Source organism: Rutidosis leptorrhynchoides, chromosome 3, assembly GCF_046630445.1.
Source record: "Rutidosis leptorrhynchoides isolate AG116_Rl617_1_P2 chromosome 3, CSIRO_AGI_Rlap_v1, whole genome shotgun sequence".
NCBI lineage: Eukaryota > Viridiplantae > Streptophyta > Magnoliopsida > Asterales > Asteraceae > Rutidosis > Rutidosis leptorrhynchoides.
Window position 1 is genome coordinate 390,827,590 of NC_092335.1, and position 15,444 is coordinate 390,843,033.

At 29.4% G+C, this 15,444-nt stretch overlaps 1 protein-coding gene across 1 annotated transcript; it reads right to left on the reverse strand.

Moving 5' to 3' along the window:
• Positions 1-10,725: 10,725 nt before the first annotated feature.
• On the reverse strand, positions 10,726-13,651 carry LOC139897690 (homeobox-leucine zipper protein ATHB-13-like). The gene is made up of 3 exons (XM_071880389.1): positions 13,425-13,651; positions 12,379-12,758; positions 10,726-11,219 (listed from the first exon to the last, which is right to left on the reverse strand). The coding sequence occupies exons 1-3, from the start codon at positions 13,558-13,560 to the stop codon at positions 10,833-10,835; spliced, it is 903 nt and encodes a 300-aa protein (XP_071736490.1). The 5' UTR covers positions 13,561-13,651; the 3' UTR covers positions 10,726-10,832.
• Between the last annotated feature and the right edge of the window lie 1,793 nt (positions 13,652-15,444).

The following is a 15,444-nucleotide window of genomic DNA, read 5'->3' on the forward strand; positions in this document are numbered from 1 at the left end:
TAATAATTCATACTTTAATAATTCACTTTAATAATTCACTTTAATAATTCATACTTTAATAATTCACTTTAATAATTCACTTTAATAATTCATACTTTAATAATTCACTTTAATAATTCAAAAATCTATTATAAATAGAATTCAATAGGTTTCATTATCTCATAGAAACTTGAAAATATATTTCTCTAAACTCTCTCAATCGAATTACATATATATATTTTCTTTGTATTATTTCAAGATATTATTAGTATACATAAAATACTACGACGGAGTTATACTCAGACGATTTCAAAATAAGTTTTTAAATGGGATAGAGCTATGGAAATTATGGGTTATAGCTATGGAGGTTATGGGTATTGATCGAGGGTATTGCTCGTGAGGTCAACCTAACGTTTATCATTTTCGTTGCGTCTACGTACTTTCCTGCAATATTGAATCACAATATTGATACGTTCGAGACAAACCCTGCACTTGTTCAGTGCTGTCATATACATAATTGCTACGAAATACAGTATTGTGAGTTTCATTTGCTCCCTTTTTAATTGCTTTTGCAATATATATTTTTGGGCTGAGAATACATGCGCTGTTTTATAAATGTTTTACGAAGTAGGCACAAGTACTAAAACTAATTCTATGTGGGTTTAAACCAGAAATATACCCTTAGCTTGGTAACATTAAACTACTTGTCTATGTACGGTAGGCGCGAATCCTAAAGATAGATCTATTGGGCCTGACAAACCCCATCCTGACTATGAGATGCTTTAGTACTTCGAGGTTATTTTAAACACACCTGATCTGGTGTACTTCAGAGGGTAAAACATGAACGTTAAGGCTTGTTACCAGGTACCTACAACTTATAGAATACTTTTAAACACTTGCGAGTGTACAGATATTTATGGAAACTGAAATCTTGTGGTCTATTACTATTACGGAAATGATTGATTATAATAAACTAATGAACTCACCAACCTTTTGGTTGACACTTTAAAGCATGTTTATTCTCAGGTATTAAAGAAATCTTCCGCTGTGCATTAGCTCATTTTAAGGATATTACCTGGAGTCATTCATGACATACTTTGAAAGACGTTGCATTCGAGTCGTTGAGTTCATCAAGATTAATATTAAGTCAATTATAGTTGGATGTAATATTAAACGGTATGCATGCCGTCAATTTTTGATGTAAAGAAAGTTTGTCTTTTAAAAAATGAATGCAACGTTTGTAAAATGTATCATATAGAGGTCAAATACCTCGCGATGTAATCAACTATTGTGAATCGTTTATAATGTATATGAACGGGTCCTTTCATACAGGGTTGAGGTTGATTCTACAATAATATATATAGTTTGAGTTGTGATCGAGTCTGAGACATGTACACGGGTCACGATACGTATTAATTAATTCGAATATTATATATTAAATTATATATGAATTATTGGACTGTAACTGTGGACTATAGACTGTGGACCTAAAACCTTGGACATTTAAAATGAATTAAAATATTGATTATAACATATGAAACTAAACATTTCTTCAAGTTTGCCACTTGATTTCATCTTAAATCTCATTTGTATCTTGACGATTACAATCTGCGATTCAAACCTTTCATGATTCTTGAAAAACGCCTCAATCGAGAGGATGAACCAACCGCACTTCATCTACGTAGGAAGAGATTGATGCATATAATTGTGCACTTGAAAACATTCGGAACCTGAGTAAACGTTTAACATGTGGCTGTGCTAATTCCTTTAGTGTTATTACTACCCAAAATAACTTTGCAGTTCTTTTTCAAATAGCCAATTTTGTCACAGCTCCAGCAAGTCAACTTCGACTTTTCATTCGAAACAACCTTATTATAACCTCGATATATATGCGTGCCCTTTTATTGCTATCTGGGAACCTTTTATATTCCACCATATTACCATCAGCATTTAATCATCTAAAAACACAATTCTTCTGAAACCACCTCGGATTGATAACCGATGATTCAGATATTGTAGCATTAAATGCAGAGGAAACAGAAAAATTGTAGACGGTCTAAACGGCCAAAAGTTGATGATAAAGAAAGGAGTGTTAGGAATGCTCGATAGAAAATTTGGTACTGAAAAACAGATTGAGCAAACCATGAAGGAGACCAAGGTAAAAAATAAGGACCATACCATATATTCGAAGAATCCAAGTAATTCTGGATCCGATGAAACCTTCAACGAATATCTTATTCCGTACCCATGTTAAAATCTTGCGGAAAATTTTTATTTATCAACTTTCGAACTTAGAAATTCCAAAATATTATCATAAATATCTTCGATATTTCTGAGAATATTTTCATAAATATTCTCGTCTGAAATTATATACCTCTTCGTGCTATCTGTAGTACATTATATTGGAAATTTCTGTAAAATCTAAGTATAAACTATGAATGAATTCTGAAGTAGTGTTGGGAACTGAAGCATGAGTTAGTATAATATAATGACACTTGATCAACGTGATTATATTACAGTAAGTCATGCTGAGCTTCTAATGGAATATGATGATTCACAGACCCTACCGTCATCATGTGCCATGTTACATAACTCTTTCATTCTGCTTAACTTCTAAACATATCAAGAAAATATATTCTTGATAGTTCTATTCTCAGCGATTCGGGTAATTTGACAAATTAAATCGTGCGATTTCATTCTTTCTTGTTTAGAACATTAAGTACTTTCGAAACTCCATAATTACGTATTTTGGACCGTTACTCGCTTTACTAGAGGTTGAGGAGATAATAAAAAGGCAAAGAACTCTAAAATATAAGAGAAAATATAAAGCCCAATAATAACACGGAGGTTACAAACCATGAATATTAATACGAATAGCAATATAAAGACACGGTATAATTAAGAATAGTATTACCCCAAGAGCGAAGTAGAAGTAAACAGATTCCTCTGGTGGCAGTTGGAATAGAAGAATGATTGTTGCGATAGTCAGAATGAGGTTAAGAACCAGAATTGGATTAAGCATATTCACAATCATTGAAAGCATGGATCGAGAAAGAAAGTATTAGAGTGGTGAAAATAATGGAATGGAAAAAGTTTAATTTATAATGGGAATATCAGACAGAGTAATCGAGGCAGATCGCCGTATTTAATTATAAAGATCTTAATTTTCTTATTCGCTGAAGAATCAAATCTTTTAGATTTCGAAGATTTCCTCTAAATCCCTTAAACTCCAGAAATCAACCCTATCTGCGTCAAAAGATATGACGAAATTTCATCTTTCTCATTTCACTCTTTTACGATAGCTTCACTAATACTCATCGCGCAATCAAATTGTATTATCCATAAAGATAAAACTCTATTTATCAACCTATATTCGTCATAAAAACATTTCTATTGTTAGCCATGACCACCTCACTCAAATTTCAGGACGAAATTTCTTTAACGGGTAGGTACTGTGATGACCCGGAAATTTTCGACCAAATTTAAACTTAATCTTTATATGTTACCGACAAGATTAGCAAGGTCTGTATGCTGAGTTTCGAAAACTTTGGAATTATGTTCATATATTCAATTGACCCTTTGACTGTTCCCGCCGATTCACGAACAATTTGTTGGTAAATAAATACGTATAATTATATATAGATATAAGATAAATAATAATTGGAAATAATGAAATATAATTTAAATTAAGTATGTAAAACAAAATACAAAATAATTATGTTATAATTTAAAATGAATCTATATATAAATAAATATAATTTCTATGTATAGTAAATATTGTAATATATATATATATATATATATATATATATATATATATATATATATATATATATATATATATATATATATATATATATATATATATATATATATATATATATATATATATATATATATATATATATATATATATATATATATCAAACAAGTTAAAATATAGTTGTTGAAATAAGGTTATTATTATTAAAGTAAATATTAATATTAATAACAGTACTAATAATATTATGATATAATTATGAAATTTAATAAATTATAATATTATTATTATTATTATTATTATTATTATTATTATTATTATTATTATTATTATTATTATTATTATTATTATTATTATGTTTCTTTATATATTTAATATACAAATATATATATATAGTTATACAAATAAAGATATATATAAATACATATACATATACAAGTTACAGTTATAAATATATATAGATAGATACATGTTTACAAATATATAAATAAATAATTACGATACAGATATAAACATAAATACAGTGTTTACATTTATAAACACAGATAAAAGACGTTTTTCAGATTCAAGTCTCTATCATCTTGTGTAATTTGTCTAACTAATTGATACCTATTGATTTAAATCCACAAGTATAATCCAAAAGTTTGTTACCAATCTATTTCATTTTTTTTGTTTTCTTACCTTTTTCTTCCTGTACGAATAATGGATCCAGCTATTTTTTTTTCTTTTATTATAATATAGCCAACCAGCTATTTTTTTTTCTTTTATTATAATATAGCCAATTAACACTTATTATTAGAGGAGTCATCCAATTATTCCTCACTCTCAAACATCAAAACACAACTGCTAGTAATCAATTTTTGTTGTTAAATTATGGTTATATTTTCTTTACATGTAACGTCCTCCCAATAGGGTCTGGAAGGAACGTCACTAATATCAAAACATACCAACATATTATAATAAACGAGAACAATACTAAATGATGAATTTAACTTTAATGAGTACGCAGCGGAAAATGAAATGTCGTTACAATGACAGGAATAACAATATCGTAAATGTTCACATGCAGAAGTAATAAATGCGATATCTCTTGATCCTATGTCCAATTAGCATCACATAAGCGGTAAGTATAAAAGCTTGAATCAAACAGCACCTGAGACAAAACATGCTAAAGTGTCAACCAAAAAGGTTGAGTGAAGTTCATAGGTTTAACAAAAAGTTTGTCGTTGTTTTAGACCACAGGATTTAGTTTGTAAAGTTGATCTCCCGCAGGATCAAAAAGTTATGCCAATGCGTGATATTTAGACTAAACGTTCAAGTTTTGCCCCATGACAAGTTGTGTCTGTCCTTGTCGGTTTAATTTCATTATTAAGTAATACAATGACTTGGTCAAATGTATCGGGGACGTTACTCCCGATAGGCCTACCCCCAATAATTAAGCATGCCGCAGCAATTAAAAATATCACTGTAGGGACTTAGTCGAACATAGCCGGGTATAGCATAGTTTAACAGTTTGGTACTTGTGTCTAAAGTGTAAAAAGTAAAAACAGCATGTGTCTCACCCCAAGTAAAAGTAAGTAAGTTTGCTAGCAATAAAGAGGGGCTATGAATTCACCTTAGTAAGTAGAGAGAGAGTTATTCGTCGGAATAAAGAGTTGAACGAGTGAGCAGAAAAGTCAACATATTGACATTTAAGAGTAGTTAAGTGTTTTGCCCATGTTTAATTTTAAGTATGTGTTTGTTTTACTAAGTTTCTATTCCTAGTAAGTTACTATTTTTATAAAGTTTCCATTTTTAGAAAGTTTCTTATTTTACTAAGTTTCTATGACTAGAGAGTTTCTACTTTTATCGGTGTTTTCCATTTTAGGATACTTGTCGTATTAGATAAGCTTCTAATCACCCATTTCCCTTCGAATGGCTAATTTAGATCTAGGGGCTTGAGCCATAGGACCCTTTAAATCTGAAATCCAAACCCTCTGCCTAGAATCTCATAGAAACCATTCGTCAAGAAAGTTCGAAGATCTATACATCTCTAATACAAATCCCAAAATGTTTTTATGTTACAATATAAGTAGTAGGTTATAGGTGCTAGTAATAGTAATAGTGTATACATGTTATTTATTTTATTTTTAATTGCATATAATTTATAACATTATTTACATGTTTCGGTAAAAATAATAACCGAAGTAAAAAGTAAAAAGTAAAAAGTAAAAAGTAAAAAGTAAATAAAATAAATAGTAAGAAAAGAATACTTACTAGTAGTAATTTTTCAAAGAGAGAATGAGAGAAATTTTGGTGTGAGTTTAAATGAGAAATGAGAGGTATTTATACTTGAAAAAATTAGGTAAAAAGAATAAAATAATTAAAAGAAAAAGAAATATTTTAATTCTTAATGGAATTTTAAAATTTAAAAGTATTAAATGTTAGGTCATGGGATAATGCACAAAATAAAATAATAAAAGTAGTTTTTCCATTACAATTTTTAATTAAAAAGTAATTTATTTATTTATTTATTTTTTTTCATTTATTTTAAGGATTTTTTTATATAAATAAACAAATTGATTTAATGCTTTTCCAAGAATATTTGTCAATAATATTTTATTTTATTTTATTTTTATTTTTTTATTTAATTAATAAATACAAATTTTGCATAAAAATAATAAATAATTCGGTATTTTGTATTTTTAATAATAATTATGATTTTAATTATTAAACTATAGTTTTAGTAAGTTTGTAAATATTATTACATTTATATATAATTAGGTTTATTATATAGTTAAATATATAATACATTAACTATATAATAAAAGTGATACAAAGTTTATATACTTAGTTAAATTATGTCAAATTATATAAATTAATAATATATTATTTATTTAAGCGTACATTGTTGACTAAAAATTACTATTCGGTCAATATTTAATTGTATATAACAACCCTTAATTTATATAGTCAGACATATAACCCTAGGGTTAATTCAGTAAATTTAGAAGTCGAAAAGTGAGGATTGTTACATTACAGCTCCTTCGTCTCTGTTCATGAACCTTTTTAGCCAAAACTCAAAATTTAATCATTCTTTAAAATCTAGAAATGCAGAAGTATTAGGATTGAAGTGTTTAAACTATCTGCAAGGTTTGAAGTTCCAATTTTTTTTATCGAACTCAAATTGTGGAGTCAAAGTTTAATTATCAAAAGTCAAACGTTTTGATTATTGGTGAAATTCGGATTCGTATTGAAACCTTTAGTCAAATTGATTATTTATAATGTTTCTAGGAATGATTTTGAACCTATTTCATGTTGTAATTACATCATATAAGTGTCTAGATTTCAAAATCATGAATTAAGTTATTTTTTTACGCGATATATACAGCAGAAGTTTTTTTATTTTTTTAGTTTATTTAAATTTCTTTTTGTTACTGTTAATACAAACACCCATAACCCATTTACTTATGTTCCAAATTCGAATTATAATTCAAACCTTAAATTAGTTATTAGGTTTGTTAAATTTGATCCTCTGGTCGACGTATTATCTGGAAGAAGAAGATGAGACAGAAAACCATTTAAATAAAATTATTCGTGGGTTTTAATCAGAAATGAGCAGCAGCTCAACTGGTTTAGGGGAGTGACGTGTTTCAAGAGGTCACGGGTTCAATTCCCAAATGGTGCCTTTTTTTTTCTTTCCAAAAAGCCTTTTATGAAAGGTAGCTCATTTTTTTTTATCTATAATCATTTCCTTTATTATAATTATTATTATCATTATTATCATTATTATTATTATTATTATTATTATTATTATTATTATTATTATTATTATTATTATTATTATTATTATTATTATTATTATTATTATTATGATTGTTATTGTTATTGCAAGTATTAACTATTATTGTTATAATTGTTATTATTACTAATATTATTATCATTATCATTACTAGTATTGTTACTAAATATTGTTATAATATTATTATTAATTTTATCAAACTATTATTATTATAGGTATTACTATTATTATTATTATTATTATTATTATTATTATTATTATTATTATTATTATTATTATTATTATTATTATTATTATTATTATTATTATAGGGATTAGGATTACGACATGATGTTATAGGAACTTTAGTCTTTAGTTTATAAATTAAATACGAAGATCTCGATGATTATAACTATAAACATAAAAGTTTTAATGATATTGTTAAGATTGTAATCATAGAAATCTTGAAAATAAATATTATTATGAAAATGATTAAGTTAAAACTTTGATTAGATTATGATTTAAAGAAAATATTGAAATTAATGCTTCAATACAACATAGTATTTAAAATCCTTATTTAAAATCATTGTTATTTCTATTAACTTTATTATTATCACTTTTATCACTGTATATATATAGTATCATTATTATTTCTCATTTTTGTAATGTCATAATTACTTGTAATATCATAATTAGTATAAATTTTATCATTTTTATTATTAGTATTATTAATATATTGAATAAAGATTTTTTTCTATATAAAAATATGTTTATAACATAACACATAACTATAATAACATTTTGTAATGATATTAATTATTCAATTAATGCCTACAAAAATAAATAACTAAAGAAGTTATCAATATATATGTTAATAAAATAACAACTAATAATAAGATATATAAAAATTTGTACGATCACAAGTATATGTTTTAATATATATACAAATGATATAGGTTCGTGAATCCGAGGCCAACCCTGCATTGTTCAGTTGTTAAATATCGTCATATGTATTTTTACTACAAAATACAATAGGTGAGTTCATTTGATTCCCTTTTACTCTTTACATTTTTGAGACTGAGAATACATGCGCTTTTTTTCAACTGCTTTATTAAATGCTTTTGAAATACATTTTGAACTTCGAATACATGAAATGCTTTTATAAATGTTTGACGAGATAGACACAAGCAAAACATTCCTCGAATGAATTATATGGACGTGATAATTGCCACCATTAAATTATGTGGACGTGATAATTGCCACAATTGATATTAATATTTTTCTCCTGATTATTATTGCTTGGTAACCTAAGAATTAGGGAACATCACTAATTTTGAGAATTAGTGCACGCCTAATTGATGCGAATCCTAAAGGTAGCTACCGGGTTTAACACCCCCACCCAGAATGTTCACTAGACAGAAGGGCTAGTGGGCGTGGTGTTTAGTACTTCGAAGTTTATATGATTATTATACAGACGAGATGTTCTGTTTTGGGGATATTATTATGCGCATTATATGTTAAGGTCGGTTACCAAGCCAAGCTATGAAAGAAATGAAAAGTGAATGTTATGTATCGAGAGAATGATTTTATACACATGTTATGTGTATGTTATTTTTGTGCACGAGATATGTGTACGGTTACTATGATTTATGAAAGATGATTTCGTACACGAGAAAGGTGTACTGTATTTAAAAGATATCGCATGTACATTACAGGTGAGTATAGGATTCGGGCCCATTTGTACCATGCAGCATTTAAATCTTGTGGTCTATTAAAATGATGATTTTTTATTGTTTATGATAAACTTATGAACTCACCAACCTTTTGGTTGACACTTTAAAGCATGTTTATTCTCAAGTTTGAAAGAAATCTTTCGCTGTGCATTTGCTCATATTACATGGAGTCGTTCATGGCATATAGAAGTCAGAACCTCGCAATGGGACCAACTATTGAAGACTTCGTCCAGAAGGATTAGGACGGGTCATTAGACAATACGCTCGTTTGTTGCCATAATCATCGATTTTCAGCAACGAATCCTGGAAAAGAAACTAATTTGAAACAATTAAATTCAAATAATTATATCATAAGATGATTATCTTTAATTCAAAAAGTAATTTTTACAAATTGGTTTACGGATGACGTCAAATGATTCTTATTTCAATTCATAAAGATTAAAACAAATTCAAGTGCAAAAGGAGGTTGAGATTATTGTTACAAGGACCTTATATGATTATCATTCTAAGATCAGTATCTTAAAATGTATAACCACCACGTCCCGTTAAGAATGATCCATGTAATCTCTCAATCAAAACTTTAAACTTTTGATGTATATAGTATTTTCACTTGTAACAGAATCTAACCCTTAAATGAGATTGACACACTTCTTTTTATAGAGTTTTCAAACTAATACATTGTGCTTTATTCTTGTGCGCTTACTTTGAACATAATTCGCATTAAGATCATACTGGCATACTCTTTCAAAAAAGAAAGAGCAGACCCCATTGCTGGTCTGATCATGACTATCTTTTTGTCCTTCACCTCGTCTCACCACCCCGGAACACCTTTGTTGCGTATGGATTGTGCGAAATTTACACCTTCACACTCGCACATATCATCATTATGTATAAAGGCAACGAACTTATACACCACACTGAATATTCATATACTCCGTAATTTTTATGAATATATACATATAACCGCACCTAGACTTTATTGTTACGAAGATAAGGTCACTTAGAGATACCCTAAGACTGGCCCTTTCGTACTTACAACGGCTATTTGCTTTCCAAAATGTTGTTTTCAACGATAAGAAATTAACGAAACTATTTTAAAATATGCTGGACCCCGCAATTATTTTTTAATTAAGCTCACGTACTACACGTTTATATATTACCCCCGGCCTCATCTAAATTAAGATATCAAATATAAAAATGCACCGAGTTTATGAAAAGAGTAAAATCCTTACATGTGTTATAAAGTTTCTCTTTATATAATTAATAAAATTAAAAATATTGTTTTGGCTAAAAGTGAATATTAATACTCCGTATTACTTATATTTTTAGGACATAGAGAATGGATATATGAACACATAAATTAACTACTAGAATATTGTGAAACGGGATTAAAAATTAAAAATAATCATATATTGAATTGGAAACTTATATAACAATAATGAATAATATAACTAATAGTAATTAATAATATTAATAAAATAATAATAGTACTCTTCTAATTTTTACACTAGTAATTCAAGTACATACTTCAAATCTCAAGAACAATTAATTCCAATCCAAACAAGAATTAAAGTAGATCGATTGTCATGATCACCAGTTCTTAACTGAACTGTTGTTGATGTTCTAACCATGGCCAAAACCCAGATTGATCTTCAATATTACCAAACATATTGCACAAACTTTCTTCTTTAACGTTAACCGATTGATCGATTTTATGGTCATGTAAATGATTTTGATGATCATTATCCGTTGCTCTTGATGATAAATTATGGAAGATCTGATGATGAGATCTATCAATAATGGATGATTGAAAGAGATTAGGGATTGGTTGTTGCTGATGTTGATACGGGCTATCGATTGCTGGTGTTCTTGAGATGTCTAGTTTGATCTCAGAACTATTCTCACTTCTGTTGCTGCAAGAACCTTCTGTTTCCTTAATATTGAGGTTGATTGATTCTGTTGGTTCCTTGTTCTTAAGTGCCATTATCTGGGATAAGTACTATCAAGTTAATCAACAAGAATTAAGAATATGTAATGTCATACGTATTATATATAGTAACTATAACTATAACAATACCCAATCCCCTAAATTTAAAGTATGAATATAATATCTTTTTTCTAAAGGACAAACTCATTCACACAACTATCACAAATTACTTCTCGAATATTTATACAAACTGTCCAAAATAAGACTCGAACCTTCAACTTCTTAGCTAGAAGGGTCATCTCGCGATACTGTCGAGCCAGAGGCCCGTTTATATATTATATCCTAGTGGTTCCTTCTTTTTTGGAAAAGCTAATCTATCTATAGTTAATATTAAAATGTTATAATGATGATTTCATTATTAAGTCAATTCCTTTGTTAAGAAAAAAATCAAAAAGAAAAAGAAAAAAATCTAAACATGGTGGGTGATATCATCAATCTAAATAATTTTGAATTAAAATTAAATTTTATTAATTATTATTATTAAATATTATTAATAATTATTTTAATTATTAAAATTAAATAATTTTGAATTATTTTAATTAATTATTTTGAATTGAGTACGAGAAGGTATAAAAGATAGGCGGAAAGAAACCAATTCTAAATTTATATTTTAATTTACACTTTTAAAATAAAATGACAACCAATATTATCTCTTATGATTAGATGTAGATTGTTTAATATGCATTTTAGGTGTTTGATGAAATGTTCAGCTAGCGAGTTTCTTAGTCGGACGTTGTGGTTTCACGGGTCATTAAACTAAATAACTTTATCATTTACGTTCACTTAAGACCTAAAACATGTCATTAAACTGTTTCGTTTAAACAAACTCGTGATTCCACGGGTCTTTTCACTAGTTTATTAGAAACACCAAAGAGGCCCAAATTGGGCTAGTGGTTCCTCCTAAACTACTTAGATCTATATATAGAGAAAAAATCATAATTATTGTTAAAGTAATATGTGGGAATAACATATTTTTATCGTTCTGGTTATTCGGAGATAAGAAGTATTTTTTTACTAAGATAGCAAGACCTATTTTGAAGTTATCACAAAGTCTTACCTTTAGATCATCTAATTCCACTCAAATCTTCATATACAACTAAAATTCAATAAATGGATCTTACAAGTGAATAACATAATATGCAACAATATAAGTAATTACCTCAACATGAAGTTTATGGTTTTGAGACACAAGTGAGTCATTTTGAGCCTTGATTGTATCATATTGTTTCTTGAGCACATCATAATCTTTTTCTAATTGTTTAGTCTTCCATCTTGCCCTTCTATTTTGAAACCATATAGCAATTTGTCTTGGTTGCAACCCAAGTGCCCTTGCTAGCTGCATTTTCCTCTCAGGATCAAGTTTATTTCCCAACTCAAAGTTTCTTTCAAGTGTTTTCACTTGTTCCATGTTTAATCTTCTCTTTTTCTCATTTCCAAGTAACCCATCATCCGATAAATCGTCATCACCATTATTTGTTTCTTGATCACATATTTCATTGGCATATGGAATTGATTTTTTTCCCAAGAATGAAGCTACTCCTGTATATGATCAAACTATATTTTATTAAAGATATAAACTTTTTGGAGAACCCATTTGGATGATGCCATTGTTGACAACATTAATTGTGCCCTTAATATATTGAGTGAAAGATTTAAACTTGATCATAAACTCAAATGAAGTTGCACATATAACTTATGAATGCACCAGGTTTAGTTTGCATAGATGCATTATGACATAAGAATTTTTAACTATGACAATAAAAAAGATATGATTTTTTGAGATGATAAATCAATTAATGATCATATATGTAAAGATTGAAGCTTTCAGAAAGCTATTGTGGATGGTTGAGTTGTACAGTACAACTCTTTAAAGCAACATAATCATGATTCTTGAAGAAGTATCTTTTGCTAGTACCAAATATAGCACTAGGTAGTGCTAGCTACGGATCAGTAACTGAGGAGTAAAGATTCAAACTTTTTCAGCAAGCAATTTAACTAGTGTCATTTTAGAATATTCACAGCCATGTGCAGAGACAAGTTGTACGGTACACAACACTATGCATGAGGTTCAAGAATCTTGAGACCACTTTTAAAATATATTACCACAGTAGCTATAACACTCTCAGAGTACAAAAAAATGCAAAATAATAAAAGAATTCATATATATGGAGATCTAAAGAGACAGTAAATATATCAGTTAATTACCATGAAAGTCCTGAGTAGTGGTGCAAGGTTGGAGAATTGGAGAAAGAGTGTGAGGGGTAATATGGTCATCTTCATGACCAGAGTCTGATTGTAACATGAAATTGGTAGGGAAGAAAGCCATTCCATTGCAACTCATGATCTACCAAGCTTGCTAGCTTTAGCTTGAGTTAATGATCAATCTACTAACAATTATATTATCCTAGCTTTCAGCAGATAGATCTTGAAAGAGATTGTGTAAGAGAGAGAGAGAGAGAGAGAGAGAGAGAGAGAGAGATATGCAAATATAGTCTTGTAAATGGTATTAATTTAAAGAAAATTATGATACTAGCTTGAGTAAGGAAGGAGTGGCATTTTTTGTTGTGATGCATAGGTTGTATATCTTATCACCTATTTGAGATTTTTGTAAACTGTAACGACTCAATCCGTTATCCAACCAAATACGCAGCAAAAGATTTTTTTTTTTATTTACAGTGGGGTGCGCGGCGCGCAACCCCCTATGTGCGCGGCGCGCACATAGGCCTGGACAGTTCTGATCAAAATGTTCATTTTACGCAAAAAGATCTACCACTTCCCGACACTATTTGGCAAAACGGCTTTCACGACATATTACAATAAGTAAAACTAACACGTTCCAATAATAAACCGAGTTTTACGACATCGGGCCGACATATGCCCAAATTACCATTAAGTACAAAAATACAAGTTCAACTCAATCTACATTTAGACGAGTTAGGACTCTATAACCCAACCCGATACCAAGAGCATAATCCCGGGGACTACCAAATCTCCAATCCGCGTCCAAATATCCAATAGCTACCCCGTCGAGCCCCAGCGCTCCTACACATCTAGTCTAACGACTAACTAGCTTCATAACACGATACATGTAAAAAGGTAAACAACGAGAGGGTAAGCTAACGCTTAGTGAATGCAATAATTATACATATACATATATAATATACCTACTTGCAAACACTTACACAAATACCTCATACACGCTAGCAATTTATATAGCATACCATCGCAAAGTATAACGCTACAATCTTCAAGACCACAAGCTAGCACAACAATAGCATATATAACTCGAATAATATATTATGCTACACTACAACTCGTAACCATGGTTAACCAATAACACAAGGGAATGGTACTTCGAATTTCCCACCGGTGTTCATAACAACCTTTAGTGTACAACGAAATATATCACTAACCCCTAGGCTATTCGGACAACGAAATATCCGTTCAAAAGCAATCATTAGTGTACAACGAAATATATCACTAACTCTTGGTCGGTTTGGACAACGAAATGTCCATCGTTAGTATACAACGAAATATATCACTAACTCTTGGGCGATTTGGACAACGAGATCCATCGTTAGTGTACAACGAAATATATCACTAACTCTTGGTGGTATAGACAATGCATACTCGGCACCTCCCCCGCCCTACAAATAGATACATTATATACACACATGTATAATCATTCCACTCACCTCGAGATGCCCGCACAAATCATATATGTAAACCACCTCCAAACGCAACCGAGCAAGCTTTTACCTATAATACGCATATAGATATACACACAATCAACATACATTCTCTACAAGAGGATTCGACTCCAACACCCTTAACCGAGGGTTTATACCTACTTCCACAATCCGCCCATTTAGACACCGAAAGTGGACTTCACCAATTACCACTACGGGTGGTAATTCCGACCCATTCCACAAGTACAATTTAACCTAAATTATACTTGACGCCATTTAAACCAACCTAGGTCTTAACACTAAATTACTACTTAGGTAGTAATCATATCAAATGCCGTTAAACACTTAACAAAAGTGCTTATCATCCAATTAATCCAAACTTAGTGTCATTACCAAATTTGACCCAATTCATTTCACCCATTTTGACATAAGTCCCGAAAACGCCCAAAATCACTAACGACTGGTGATTATATTTTCAAAACACCAATTAACACCTAAATCAAACATTTATATACTTGATTCATCAAATCTTGACC

Bases quoted from the DNA above. Each gene is read 5' to 3' on its own strand.
- LOC139897690 (XM_071880389.1), bottom strand. From the start codon at position 13,560: ATGAGTTGCAATGGAATGGCTTTCTTCCCTACCAATTTCATGTTACAA. The intron at 12,759-13,424 runs GTAATTAACTGA...GATCATATACAG, and splicing joins CACTACTCAGGACTTTCATG to GAGTAGCTTCATTCTTGGGA. The intron at 11,220-12,378 runs GTAATTACTTAT...TACTTATCCCAG, and splicing joins ACCATAAACTTCATGTTGAG to ATAATGGCACTTAAGAACAA.